The sequence below is a fragment of the Musa acuminata genome, chromosome BXJ2-9, assembly GCF_036884655.1.
Source record: "Musa acuminata AAA Group cultivar baxijiao chromosome BXJ2-9, Cavendish_Baxijiao_AAA, whole genome shotgun sequence".
Classification (NCBI taxonomy): domain Eukaryota; kingdom Viridiplantae; phylum Streptophyta; class Magnoliopsida; order Zingiberales; family Musaceae; genus Musa; species Musa acuminata.
The window spans coordinates 7,428,649-7,442,943 of NC_088346.1; the positions used below are offsets into that span (position 1 = coordinate 7,428,649).

A 14,295-nucleotide genomic window follows, 5' to 3' on the forward strand; every position below is an offset into this window, starting at 1 on the left:
AAATATTAGTTCAGTAGGGGTGACGTACTAATCTACCTATTAAAGGTTGTGAGAGTTTAAAATCTCACCGATAAATTTTTACACATGAAATATTAATCTTATGACGATGTACTAAATCTACTTACCAAATGACGAAGAAGGTTCAAAGCTTTATCTAATAAATTCGCACATAAGATATTGAACTCAGTGATGGTTTGAAATTGTATTCCACATATCGTCTCTTATAACAACAAATAATAGGAAAAGATCTTTATAGTGTATAATAATTTGAATCCAAGACTCATAGGATAGGATAGGATGATATGAGGTACCAACCATAGCTCATCCTAATCAAAATCTAACTCATGAATGCATGAAAGAATCCAACGTACATTATATCTTAGAATTATATTATTTGTTGAGATAATTTGCTCAATGATGAAAATATTGTGATAAAAGAAGGAATCGATTTGTAGGTTTCTCCTACTTTGCTTTGTTCCTATAGCGATGGCCACTAAATGTTAGCAAGGCAGATTGATGCATTCCCCTCTATTATTGCCAGCTTTTGGGCTTCCTTTCTTTGCCACTCGAGGAATCCTCTGCGGTCCACAATCTTATCCATCGTGCAAAACCAATGGCATGTATTTTTGTTTTTTACTTTGGTATCATTTATCACAATAAAAAAAATATTTTTATATATTTTTATATTTTTTACCTTTGAGTTTCTTATTTTTGAAACTTTTTTCGCGAGTATTCCATTTTTTTTTTATATTTTGCATTGGTTTAAGAGTGATATATATATATATAACTGTGTAGAAACATGTAAATAAAAATCCAAAAATAAAAAATTACTTATTATTATTTTATGATAACTTGTGTTTTGAGATATACTAAATTAATTTAGATATATATATATATATATATATATAATATTTAGTTCAATTAAAGAAAATATTATTGGAAAAAGGAGAAGAAAAAAAAGAAGAGGAGAAGGTGAAATCCATAGAATTCCACATGTAATTGTGATGACGTCACGTGTATACACATGGATGGCATGCCATTGGAATAAAACCCACCAAGGTGGTGGTGGTGGTGGTTCTCCTCTTCCCCTGCAACCCACCACCACTCCTATCACCACCACCCCACTTCTCCTCCTCCTCCTCCGCTTCATTTCTGCCTTCAGTTCCTCCCTTTCATCATCCTCTGCTGCTCCCTCTTCTTTGAGACCTTCCCGACCACCACCAGTGGATTGCCGTCCTACCTACCAGGAACCCAGGAACTGTGTGAAGAACTAGAGAGAGAGAGGGGAGGGGAAGGGGGAGGAAGAGAGATGGCTGATAAGTCGGTGGACATGGAGGCTGTCCTGAAGGAGGCCGTGGATTTGGTTACACTTTGGTCCCTCTCTTCTTGCTTTTATTGTTCTTGTGAGCTTGTGATGATGGTGGTGGATGTGAGCAGGAGAACATACCTTTGGAGGAGGTGTTCGAGAACCTGCGGTGCGGGCGGGAGGGCCTCACGGCCGAGCAGGCGCAGCAGCGGCTCGAAATCTTCGGCCCCAACAAGCTCGAGGAGAAGAAGGTCGGCTCTCTCTCTCTCTCACTCGCTTTCCTTTCCCCTCTGTTGCCTCCAACATTCGTTGTTGGTGATTTTTGGGGTGGGTTTTTGAGCCGGTTTCTTGGTGCTACTTCCGCAGGAGAGCAAGGTCCTCAAGTTCTTGGGATTCATGTGGAACCCGCTTTCCTGGGTCATGGAGGCCGCCGCCATCATGGCCATCGCCCTCGCCAACGGAGGGGTCTGCTGTTGTCTGTCTTGTTAATTCATCTTCTTCTCCTCCTACTGTCTTTACTTGATGCTGCTCGTGTGACTTCTGTCGAACAGGGGAAGCCCCCAGATTGGCAGGACTTTGTGGGCATCATCACTCTGCTCGTCATCAACTCCACCATCAGCTTCATCGAAGAGAACAACGCCGGTAACGCTGCAGCCGCCCTCATGGCTCGCCTCGCCCCTAAAGCCAAGGTCTTGAATCTTGCGTTGTTCTGTTTCTCCCTTTAGTCTTGTCTGTTGCAGGATAAGGCAGTTCGAATAGAAAAGACCATCATTTTTTCGCACTTGAGGTTTTACCTGTTAGTATTGAACGCACAGGTGCTTAGAGGTGGCAAGTGGAGCGAGGAGGAAGCGGCAATCCTCGTCCCAGGAGACATCATCAGCATCAAGCTTGGGGATATCATCCCTGCTGATGCCCGACTCCTCGGTGGAGACCCCTTGAAAATTGATCAGGTTCTTGCTGTGATGCCCTTTGTACTCCACAATTTTGAGCTCAAAAGCATTTTATGCTCTTCCATTCATGCTCTTCGAACTTAATGAGCAGAGTGCCCTTACTGGAGAGTCTTTGCCGGTCACAAAAGGCCCAGGGGATGGTGTATATTCTGGTTCAACATGCAAACAGGGTGAGATTGAGGCTGTCGTTATTGCCACGGGCGTGCATACATTCTTTGGCAAGGCTGCCCACCTCGTGGATTCCACAAACCAAGTTGGCCACTTCCAGAAGGTAAGCTGCTTCATTATCCTTCTTTTGATATTGTTATAGTTTCCTGTTATTTCAGTTGATGACTTTGTCGAAATAACCATTTCACAAGCTCTGGCCATCTGCGTGCCATTCAGGTGTTGACTGCAATTGGGAACTTCTGCATATGTTCAATTGCGGTGGGAATGTTCGTAGAGATTATTGTCATGTATCCAATCCAGCATCGTGCTTACCGACCTGGAATCGACAATCTTTTGGTTCTTCTCATTGGAGGGATTCCAATAGCCATGCCTACTGTTTTGTCAGTCACAATGGCAATTGGATCTCACCGCTTATCTCAGCAGGTGTGCATGAGTAAATCTTATTTGAGAATTCAAACAAATTTGTTCTGTCAATGTTTTTGATCGGTAACAGTGATTGTTCATGTAGCCAAATTTTTGTCATTGGAATGAAGATCTTCCAAGCAAATCTTTTCATTCATAGGTTAACAAGAAACAAATGGAAGGGCATCTGTATATATTGAATTTATCTTGAAAGAAATCAGTGCTGAAAACATCTCATTGGCTTGATGGAATTGCCTAGATAAACTACTGGGTTCTATTTTTAAGCTGATCAACATCTTGTTGACTCTGTTGGTTATGACACATTGGAATTCTTGCAGGGAGCAATCACAAAAAGGATGACTGCAATAGAAGAAATGGCTGGAATGGATGTGCTATGTAGTGACAAAACTGGAACTCTGACTTTGAACAAGTTGACTGTGGACAAGAACCTTATTGAGGTCAGACAAATACAGACTTTTAGCTTATGTGATACCACCCAATACTGACTAAATCCCTCTTTTTTGGTATATTCTCACCTAAACGTTTGTGGCACCTGATTTATTCTGTTTACTAGGTTTTCTCAAGAGATGTTAGCCAGGATACTGTGATTCTAATGGCTGCTAGAGCCTCAAGAACTGAAAATCAAGATGCCATAGACACTGCGATAGTTGGAATGCTTGCGGACCCAAGGGAGGTCAGTTGAAACTTCTGCATTCTGTAACTGCTTGGGCTTATATCCGATCTATATTTTTATTGGCATTCAATTCACTTCTCTTGAATTTTTGTTTGTGTTAAAAGGCCCGTGCTGGAATTCAAGAAGTACATTTCCTACCGTTTAATCCTACTGACAAGAGGACTGCTTTAACTTATGTTGATAGTGAGGGGAAAATGTATCGGGTCAGCAAAGGTGCGCCAGAACAGGTATTATTATCTATACATTTTCAATGACATTTGTGATCACTGCACTCTTCAATGGTTGTATTATAATGGGATTTTGCTTAATGCAATTCTCACAGATTCTAAATCTCGCACACAATAAGTCAGAGATAGAGCGTAGAGTCCATGCTGTGATTGACAAATTTGCAGACCGTGGGCTTCGATCACTTGCTGTTGCATTTCAGGTGAACTAGATAGTGTCAAATACATAGTTGTTTTTCGTAGTTGTAAACCGGAGATGCTTCTTTTCTATATTTTTGACCATATTTCTGATGGTAATTCATTTCAATTGTTTTCCAGGAAGTTCCAGATGGAAGGAAAGAGAGTCCAGGAGGTCCTTGGTCCTTCATTGGTCTTATGCCGCTTTTTGACCCCCCTAGGCATGATAGTGCAGAGACAATCCGAAGGGCACTAAACCTTGGTGTGAATGTCAAAATGATCACAGGTCTGTTTCCCTGACAGTGTATAATTGTATATCATTCTTGATTTGCTTCCATGCAATCTATTAATTGCTTTGTGAGGTGATCGCTGGAATTTGTAAAGAAAGTATCTACTTGAGAAATAAAATATTCTGAGATAATGAAAACACTACAAATGAATCTCCTAAAGTGTAACAAAACACTGTTTTGCTTTCCTGAGTTGATTATGTTCATCATCGATGGACTAATCATTGTTGTTCTTTGATCATGGTTTTCTTAGGTTAGCTTAAATATTTTAGATGGATAGAGAGAATCCTGATCTTTTACAAGCAGCGTGCCTAAAAATTATTGGATTGGCAATAATGTTTACTCAGGTGATCAGTTGGCAATAGGAAAAGAAACAGGACGTCGGTTGGGAATGGGTACAAACATGTATCCATCATCAGCTTTATTGGGGCAAAACAAGGACGAGTCAATTGTTGCTTTGCCAGTTGATGAATTAATTGAGAAGGCAGATGGCTTTGCTGGTGTATTTCCAGGTACTGTCATCAGTATACACTTTCTTGAGTCACTTAGTATTAGCTTATTTTTAAAAGTCAATACCTTCTTCCTGGTCTTTCAGAGCACAAGTATGAGATTGTTAAGCGTTTGCAAGCAAGGAAGCATATTTGTGGTATGACTGGTGATGGAGTAAATGATGCTCCTGCTTTGAAGAAGGCTGATATTGGGATAGCAGTTGCAGATGCAACTGATGCAGCTCGTAGTGCTTCTGATATTGTTCTTACTGAGCCTGGCCTGAGTGTCATTATCAGTGCTGTCTTGACCAGTCGTGCGATCTTTCAGAGGATGAAAAATTATACAGTAAGTTGTGCCTATGATAAGCAACCAGTAGATTTTCTAAACGACTCTTTGAATCTATCTCCTGTTTTTGCTTAAACTGCTGTACTAAAGTGGTTGCATGCTTTTGCAGATATATGCAGTCTCCATCACTATCCGAATTGTGGTATGTTTTCCTGGTTGATCCTACAAAAAAAACTTGCAATTGCATTTATGTGAGGTTGTGTCCTGTTCAAGCATCAAAATTACCAACCGGGTTGTCTTTCTGCTACTTTTTAATGGTCTCAAATAGAACTTGGCAATTTCTCTTGGCTTCTCAAAAACATTCTTGGCTTTGAATGGATTTTATGCTGTTACTAAGCTCCTCATGTTGCACTGAACCATGCAGCATAAGTTGAAGCACATTGACTCATGGACAATCATGTGAATTGACTTTGAAACTCTCTGTTTCATTCCAATAATACAGATAATTACATTTTGTATGGTACGAGATTTACCAGGTAGTTGGATTACCATTCTTATGATACATATGTTTATTTGGACAGCTGGGATTTATGCTGCTTGCACTCATATGGAAGTTCGACTTTCCACCCTTCATGGTCCTTATCATTGCGGTTCTCAACGATGGTAATGCTCCCTTTTTGTGCCTCATTTGTTTTGCTTAAGAGGCAGTGTGAAATTACTCCTTTATTTACTTCAGACAATTGGGATAGTTCTACCGGTTGCAATGGTTGACCATTCAAATACTTGTAGTGTTCTCCAAATCACTATGACTTCGTCACCATGTTCAGGTACCATAATGACCATCTCAAAGGACAGGGTCAAACCATCTCCTCTTCCTGACAGCTGGAAGCTGGCTGAGATTTTTGCAACGGGAATCATCCTTGGTGGCTACTTAGCAATGATGACAGTCATTTTCTTCTGGGCTGCATATGACACTGATTTCTTCCCGGTGAGCTATTGTGTTTAATCAGTCATGCTTTCCAAAGAACTAAGAGTACATAATCTCTGGGCTCCTCACTCCCAGATCTACTAGAAGTCCTGCTTTTTCCTTTCTGTGTTAACGATCTTTTGTGTAATGCTCCTGCTGGTTGATAATTGCAGAGGGTATTCAAGGTCGAAAGCCTTGAGAAGACAACACAGGATGACTTCCAAAAGCTTGCTTCTGCCATCTACCTGCAAGTCAGCATCATCAGTCAGGCACTCATATTTGTGACACGATCCCGCAGTTGGTCCTTCATTGAGCGGCCTGGTTTGTTGCTTGTTACGGCTTTCTTGGCTGCTCAGCTGGTAATGTTTTGATTCTCCTCAATCATGATACGCTAGAGAGATGATTCACAGTTACTATGATGACCTCTGTCGACTGCCATGTGCTCATGCAGATTGCCACACTGATTGCGGTATATGCTGATTGGGGCTTTGCTGCCATTAAAGGCATCGGATGGCGCTGGGCTGGGGTCATTTGGCTTTACAACCTCATATTCTACTTCCCACTCGATATCATCAAATTCTTTATACGCTATGCTCTGAGTGGGAAAGCTTGGGAGCTCGTCATCGAGCAAAGGGTAACACACTCAAGAAACTCAGTGGCACAACACGTCTGAGTTCAAATTTTCTGCTCGACTCTGAAAAGGTTGGGATCATTTATTCTTGCAGATAGCTTTTACAAGAAAGAAGGATTTCGGGAAGGAAGAAAGGGAACTCAGGTGGGCTCATGCTCAGAGAACATTGCACGGACTGCAGCCACCTGATACCAAGTTCAGCGAGAGGTCCACTGTAACCGAACTGAATCAGATCGCAGAGGAAGCCAAACGGCGAGCTGAGATTGCAAGGTACAATCGATAACCCGGATCATAAAAAACTGCTTGATTATAGTTCCCCCATATTCTTTCGCATTCGCAGTCTGTACCCATACAACCTTGATCCTTGCATGATGATCGGAAGCAGATACTTCCATTTGGATAAATCATCCATTTTGTAAATCAAATCCGCTCGACATCGTTGTAGCTTTTCCCTGAGACTTGAATTTGGACTCGCAGGCTCAGGGAACTAAACACGCTGAAAGGGCATGTGGAGTCGGTGGTGAGGCTGAAGGGCTTGGACATCGGCACCATTCAGCAATCCTACACTGTCTGAGCCAACAACAACCTGCTCGTTCCATGGAACACCGCAGTCGATCATCTCGCATCGGAGTTACTGTACACCTCGATAATGTTCTATGTTAGATAGATAGATAGATATATACCATCTATATGCATGTTTTGTTTGCTCGTATTTCCATTCTCTCTTGCATGAGAAAAGAAATGGAGATGAGGAATCAGGTAAAAGCTAATGTCTTCAGAATCGTCTTTGCATGTGTCTTCTACTTCTCACCACTGATTGCTTGTTGGTGTCGTTCGAGGAGCGATGCACGACACAAACCACCCTTCGATGGATCCCCATACTGTATTCTTGTGCTTCACGTGGCACCCACCTCGACGCTCTCACGTCATCGGAAGGTTGTGGTTGGGGCTTCCACCGTGCAGTTGCCCACATCTTATCCCTCTCATCAGCTTCCCCACTAGCGTTGGTGTTACGATCGGATTAACTTACTAAAATGTTTAGCTTAAGTTAATTGGATAAGTGTGAATTATTAATTCAAAATGTTTAATTTGATAAATCAATTCGAAGTATCACGATGCCTTTCATTTATGATTTTACAGTGATAATGTTGAGCGGAGTAAAACTGTCTAAAAATATGTATCTCCGTATTGGCTCCAAGCGAAACGACATCCATAACCTTAGTTTATGTGCCTTACAAAATAATCTTATAATGATATGATAAATTCTTTATCACTACGAAATTATCATCTCACGATCCTCTATCCATAAAGCAATACATCAATTAATTTTAATTATTTTTAATCAAAAGATAAGTGATGAAAGTAATATTCGATCCCCAAACATAACGATAAATTAAGTCTTTAGCTGACACCTTCAATTTTAGTTACATTATTAATACATCTTTGAAACCGAAGCTGGGTTGCCGAATCAGAGCCGTCGCTACGTGGGACCCATCCATGCGAGTTAATTGGACGGAACTCGATGCGTTTGTGATCCCACTCCGGCCCAATCCGGCCCAATCGTGACGTTTGGTTCGCCGCATCCGGTCCACCGTCGGTTCATCCACTCCTCTTTATCGGCTCGATGGACGTTTGATTAGGGTTTTGCGGCCGTTTGCTCTTCGAGCCCAGTGCTTGTGTCGACCCCGAACCCGCCCCTCTTCTCCGCCTCCTCCTTGTCGCCCGCTTTCCGATATGTCGGCTGTTGTGGCCACTTCGGAGGAGGATCCAGCGCTCGCCGTGATCCGCTTTACTGCCGAGCTCTCCTGGGCCGATGCGGGGCCGGAGGTAAAGAAGATTTACACCTACTGGGGGGATTTTGCTCATTCGTTTTTCGATAATTATGATATGCTTTCCGGATCTAATTTGGTGACTGGTTGGATCTCTGCTTGAAGTAATGGATCAGAATGGCATCATTCTTGCACGTATTGTTCGCGTTCCAATTTCGTTTTTGGTTTCTGAAAAAGAAAGGTACTTTATTTGTGATGAATAACGTAAAGATAACAACGTTAATCCTTGTGCTTGAACAAATTCTGTTTAAAATGACATCTTTTTTTCTGGAGCTCATATACTTCCGTTTTCTATGAAGTATTCCAAGTGCATTTTTATGCGTTGTATACAGGCTCCGCGATTCTTGTTCCATTTTGCTAGTTCAGGAATTTTGGTTTAATAGTTTGTTTCATATTGTTCTTGATAGGTTGCCGAAACTCAGGTGAGTGAATTATGTATGGAAGCAGAAGAATTCATGTTTAGAAGTAGGTGGCTGGATTTGGTTTCTTTAATCCTAACTTCGGCCGACTTGATAACATCTCGAGTGTCAGAGAAAGGTACAATTGCAACTTGCTTTGCTGATGATTGTAAGAATGATTTGATGGCTGGCAGATCTGTTCAATGTCTTTGGCTTTTGATCACGTTTTAGTATGAAATTACAATCAAATAAATTGTGAACAATTAGTTCTTTGCCAAACATGTTGGACTCTTGACCTTTAGTCTTTTCTTTCTCCATGTAATTATTTATTTATTTACTTTGTTAGTGCAATGCTCCATCTTAGGACCTGATAGTTTTGCTTTATTATGGTAAGGGGACTCTTGAAGCATCACCTAAAAGCCTGTTCTGTTTTATCAAATTATCTGAAAATAGATTTTATGGCTCTTTTAAAATTGTTCATATTTTAACTGACCTAGACTTATCAGCAAATCACACTTACCGTTAATTTAGAGTTTGCTACTAATTGTTTTACAGTTTCACCTTCTCTCTCTCTCTCTCTCTCTATATATATATATATATATATATATAGAGAGAGAGAGAGAGAGAGAGAGAGAGAGAATATGTGTGTGTGTGTATATACACACACACACACATATATCATACTCACTGTGAAGAATAACTTTTAAATTCTGAATTTTGAAATTTGTTATTTCTTCCTTGTCACATCCTCACTGTTTAAACACTCGATACATTCTTGAGAATGAAACTCTAATAATTAAAATATCTAAGAAAATAACATAGTGATGATTAAGAATTCATAATTTTCCATGCAGAATCTTGCTTCCTTATCTTCTTCACTGGTATTTGTTTTATTCTGATATGTAAAAACCTTTATCAGGACATTTTTTAAGCTTTTTTCAGTATCTTGCTATATACTAGTGTTAAGACCATCCTTGGCAAATTCTTAAAGTAAGATTATGTTTGGCTTATACAGTAGCATAGGCAAAGCACTGGTGCTAGAGTTCTTCAATCATCTTGGTAGCCATTCAGGTTTTGCCTTTGATTTTATGGTAAGGAATAAAACCATTCCACTTGTTTTCTTGTTGCAGATCTTGAGTGCATCTTTACTGTTACTTGCAACCTTGTCACAAGAGCAAATACTCCTGATGAAGCATTGGAGATGGCGAAATTAATATCCTCAAAAGTTGTACAACAACCAACTGATAGACCTGCTTTGCGACTTAAGATGTGAGGCTTTCTTCACTTTGTTTTATTTAGGGCTTTATGTTGTTGTGTCACTCTCCCTTACTTGTCCACTTGTTTGAAGCAGTCTATTCAACCTCTACAACCTTCTAGAGAACCCATATAGCAGGTTCTTTGTTTATAAAAAGGCGCTTGATTTGGCAGCCAGTGGGAAAGTTTCTGAAAGCATCATTCCTTCATTTAAGAATATTGACAGCTTCTTACAAGAATGGAATATTGGAAAAATAGATCAGAGGGAACTCTTTCGTAGCATCTCAAACATTTTGAAGGATAACAAGAGGTGCAGAATAAAATGCCAATTGTTTTTCTCATCCATATCTTTGATCCTCAGTTTTCATAATGCTCCATTTTTCATGACATGCAGCATGGCAAAAGATTCTTTTGCCTTCTTGACAAGGTATTTAGCCACTTTTTCTGGTGCGGGTGAGGATGCTTACACAATGAATGAAGCCAAAGAAGAAGCTGTTCAAGCCATCATAGAATTTGTCAAGTCTCCTGATATATTTCAGGTACATCAGAAGTGTAGTCTTAGTAGTGCATTCAAAATGAAGGTTTGAATATTCAAGTCTTTAAGAGATACTAAAACCAACAAAATGGTAAAATAAAGGAATTCATCCTTAAAACGGTAATTTCTTCAACCTTTACACATTTTTTGCTAAAGGATAAGGATCTAGAATCCCACAAAAACTGCCAAGAAGACACCAACATGATCCTAATCATCAATCTTGTACCTGCCTGCGAATGACCTCATTCACCCTTGATTATCACCAATTTTGATCTTACTAGGGTGCTTCTTTTATGAGTGTCTAAACACAGCTAACCAAGAGTTTTGCTTTTGTCGATAGGGTTCCTACCATGATTTTAAACATTTCCATTTTTCATTTTGATATCTGATGCTAACAGAAAAAAAAAAAATACATATATATATATATATATATATATATATATATATCATTTTTTACTTAATTCCACACTTTAGATCATAATGGTTAGTACATAGGAATGGGATCCTGCTTGTGGAGAACATAATTGACCCAAAACCAAACCAAGCTGACCCAGTAAAGATTCATGTCGGCTTGATCTTAGTCGATTTTTAAATGGACAATTTTGACTTTGAAGAGTGGCTGTGATAGGTGGGCTTGAGAACACAAATGCCATATTCGTGAACTCTCACTCCTGTCAGGTGGTATGCAATTTGTTGGCTACGTGTTTTGTGCATAGCCAGTATCATAACATGAGGTGCATGTTAGTACAACCATATTCCTTGTGCCTTTTCTGTCCTGTGCCTCCACCTTGATATAGATTCTTCACATCACATGCTCAAGCTACAATAGACACTCCGTCTAAGCTTCTTTGCATGGGAGCTACACCTTGTGGTTTGTCACCCATTTATCTTGCCCGTGGTGTCTGCTTTAGCACCATCAAGATATTTATGGCATCTTCTATGCTGATCTACTGCCAATAATCTTCTCACCTGATTCTGGTTTTGCTAATCTATTGTCGTTACCCTAAGTATAGTGCTTTGTATGACATATACTGCAGGAATGTTACGTGCTGGTCTGCAATCAGTATGCTATTATTGGTTGAGACCATTGGCCAACGTTGAAATATCAGTTGGGCTTTTTTCGCTGGACACCCGACCCCAAAGTGTAGTGAAAAATAAATTGATTCTTCAACCAATTCAAGTTGCTCAAATAATCCATTCCCTAGATATATATTTGTTTTCTTTTGATGCACACTTCATATCAACTGCCGTTACACTTCAGTTTTGATCTCATACGCTAATATATATCATGTTAGCTGCAACCAAATGCAACATGGTTTTGGTCACAACTTGGGACCCAAATACTTTTATGCCTATGCCATTAAAGTATTGTCATATCCAAGCTATATCAACTATAAACGACATTTGCAAAAACTCAACTGACTTCCACATCTAGTCATCATGTTAATGTATGATAGAATCGATATCTGTTGTTTTCTCTTTTTTGCCCTTTCTATTAATGTTTTTTAAGTTCCTGTATCAAGGCATCACCTAATTTGATTGACTTTGACCCTTCACATTTGCTTTGTCTCTTATACTAAACATTTCAATTCATTGCTAATATTCTTTTTTCAAATAGTACCTTTTTTATGCTATGCTGTGGTGTAGTAGGTCCCTAAACTTATTGAGAGCCAGGTCTCTGAGGGAAGGGAAAGCATCTGGATAGGCTTTTATTTTAACTTCACCTTAGTTACTTCCTTGTTATGTAGATAGGAAAGAAACTGTGAATTGCTATCGTTCTAATGTAATGCCATCCTAGATCACATTTAGATATTCACCTTGACTTATGAATGGACATGGGTTATGCATAGACAAGATATTGGCAAATGTTGAAAATTACTGCCCCTTTTTTGTCCGCTAAATAAAAAAAAAAGGATAAGTGGTTTATATGCCTACCTACTGATTATAGTGAAAATTAAATTTTCATCTGCTTCAAGATTATTGGAAACAGCAATAGCTTAAATAGGTTATTGAGATCAATAAAATCAATTGGCTGCAGTGACATAAAATTGTTAGTTTTAAGGTCAATAATTGATCTTGCATGTTTTTTTATGTTGCACAACTGTTGCTCCGAAAAGTATATCAGGGAAAATTTTCTGTTATTCCAAAAGTACCTAATCCCTTGTTCATTTTGAAAGAGGATGTTAACCAATTTTTATGTATATCTCTTGTTTTGCTAGTAGATGCAATTTATTCTCAATATGTGATGTTCTTGCAGTGTGATTTGTTTGATATGCCTGCTGTTGCACAACTAGAAAAAGATGGGAAGTATGCATTGGTCTACCAGCTCTTGAAGATCTTTGTCACCCAAAGGCTCGATGCCTACTTTGATTTCCATGCTGCGAATTCAACTTTGTTGAAAAGCTATGGTATGTTGAACATGTTTAGTCTGGGTGCATTGTGGAGTCTTTATCTCACAGTTTCTGTTCTGCAGGGCTAGTTCATGAAGACTGCATAACTAAAATGAGGTTAATGTCGTTGCTGGATCTCAGTTCCCATGAGTCTGGGGAAATCCCATATTCTCTTATCAGGGACACACTTCGGGTAATCAAACTTTTTGTCTCACCTGTTATACTTGCACAGTGCTTAATAACTGCTGTTCTGAGGGGTTGCATTTACTGCAGATCACTGATGATGAGGTAGAATACTGGGTTGTCAAAGCAATCACATCGAAACAATTAGACTGCAAGATGGATCAATTGAACCAAGTTGTGATTGTCAGGTTTACATCTAATGAAACTTATTTTAAGACATTCTCGGAAATGGTGGAATAAACTCACGTTGCAATTGTTGATATTGTAAAATTTAAAGCACTGAAACAGGTTCCTTTCTTTTGTCTAATATGCAGCCGACATACAGAGAGAGTATTTGGGCTGTCACAGTGGGAAAATCTCCGTTTGAAGCTTGGTGCTTGGAGGGTGAGTTTCTTTGCTTCTCTCTGTACCCTTATACGAGTATAATCTTAAATGATTGAACAGTAGTGTATTATTTTTAGGGCATTAGGTGCCCGTTCACACTTTCACAGTGCCGATTTTGTTTGAGCCGTGTTTTTCTCCTTTCGAATAGAGTTAGGAAACATATTTTATTTACTTACTGCTACTCACTGCTGTTGCAGCGTAATATTGCCAATGGGATTAGCACAATTCAAGCTAACAAGATATCTGAAGGACTACAAGGAATGCAAGGATTAGCTATTCGCTGAATTTTGTGAAGTCTACATAGACGGTATCCTAGCACTGGAGAAAATTTAGTTTCGGTAGAGTGAGTACATGCTCTCTTCCAAAGTTTATTCCTTCCAAATGTTTCTCAAGCAGTTTGTGTACTCGTGTCATTCGGGAATCTGTGATCTTTAAAATTGAACATGCGAATTTTGGTTGTCATTTTGCTGCAATCGTATACATGCCTCATTTAACATTTCGTTGTGAAGGTTGTGGATAAATTTCCCAGTTGATCAATCTTTATTGACTCTTCGTTGTTAGCTGGATGGATCCTATAAATTTTTTATTTGTAGAACTGGATATATTACTAGAAATAATAAGGTTTGATGAAATCATTTGAACTTTGAAGCAAGGAAATCCATAGTTGGATCATCATATGTTTATATCTATAATGATGATGTTGATTATAATCATGTTGAAGAGGAGAAAAATTAATCATGTT

At 39.3% G+C, this 14,295-nt stretch overlaps 2 protein-coding genes across 2 annotated transcripts; both read left to right on the plus strand.

Moving 5' to 3' along the window:
* The first annotated feature begins 1,062 nt into the window (after positions 1–1,062).
* On the plus strand, positions 1,063–7,372 carry LOC103997593 (plasma membrane ATPase 1). The gene is made up of 21 exons (XM_018818108.2): positions 1,063–1,363; positions 1,438–1,557; positions 1,673–1,771; positions 1,858–1,995; positions 2,122–2,256; positions 2,348–2,527; positions 2,641–2,847; positions 3,165–3,284; positions 3,401–3,520; positions 3,625–3,747; positions 3,843–3,947; positions 4,063–4,207; positions 4,556–4,720; positions 4,804–5,042; positions 5,152–5,184; positions 5,564–5,645; positions 5,810–5,970; positions 6,123–6,308; positions 6,401–6,583; positions 6,675–6,850; positions 7,058–7,372. The coding sequence occupies exons 1-21, from the start codon at positions 1,310–1,312 to the stop codon at positions 7,152–7,154; spliced, it is 2,868 nt and encodes a 955-aa protein (XP_018673653.2). The 5' UTR covers positions 1,063–1,309; the 3' UTR covers positions 7,155–7,372.
* An 842-nt stretch (positions 7,373–8,214) lies between these two features.
* Positions 8,215–14,049, plus strand: LOC135622916 (uncharacterized). Its single transcript, XM_065125252.1, has 10 exons — positions 8,215–8,407; positions 8,817–8,946; positions 9,938–10,076; positions 10,159–10,371; positions 10,456–10,600; positions 12,854–13,004; positions 13,070–13,179; positions 13,260–13,357; positions 13,484–13,553; positions 13,751–14,049. The coding sequence occupies exons 1-10, from the start codon at positions 8,315–8,317 to the stop codon at positions 13,835–13,837; spliced, it is 1,236 nt and encodes a 411-aa protein (XP_064981324.1). The 5' UTR covers positions 8,215–8,314; the 3' UTR covers positions 13,838–14,049.
* The last annotated feature ends 246 nt before the right edge of the window (positions 14,050–14,295 follow it).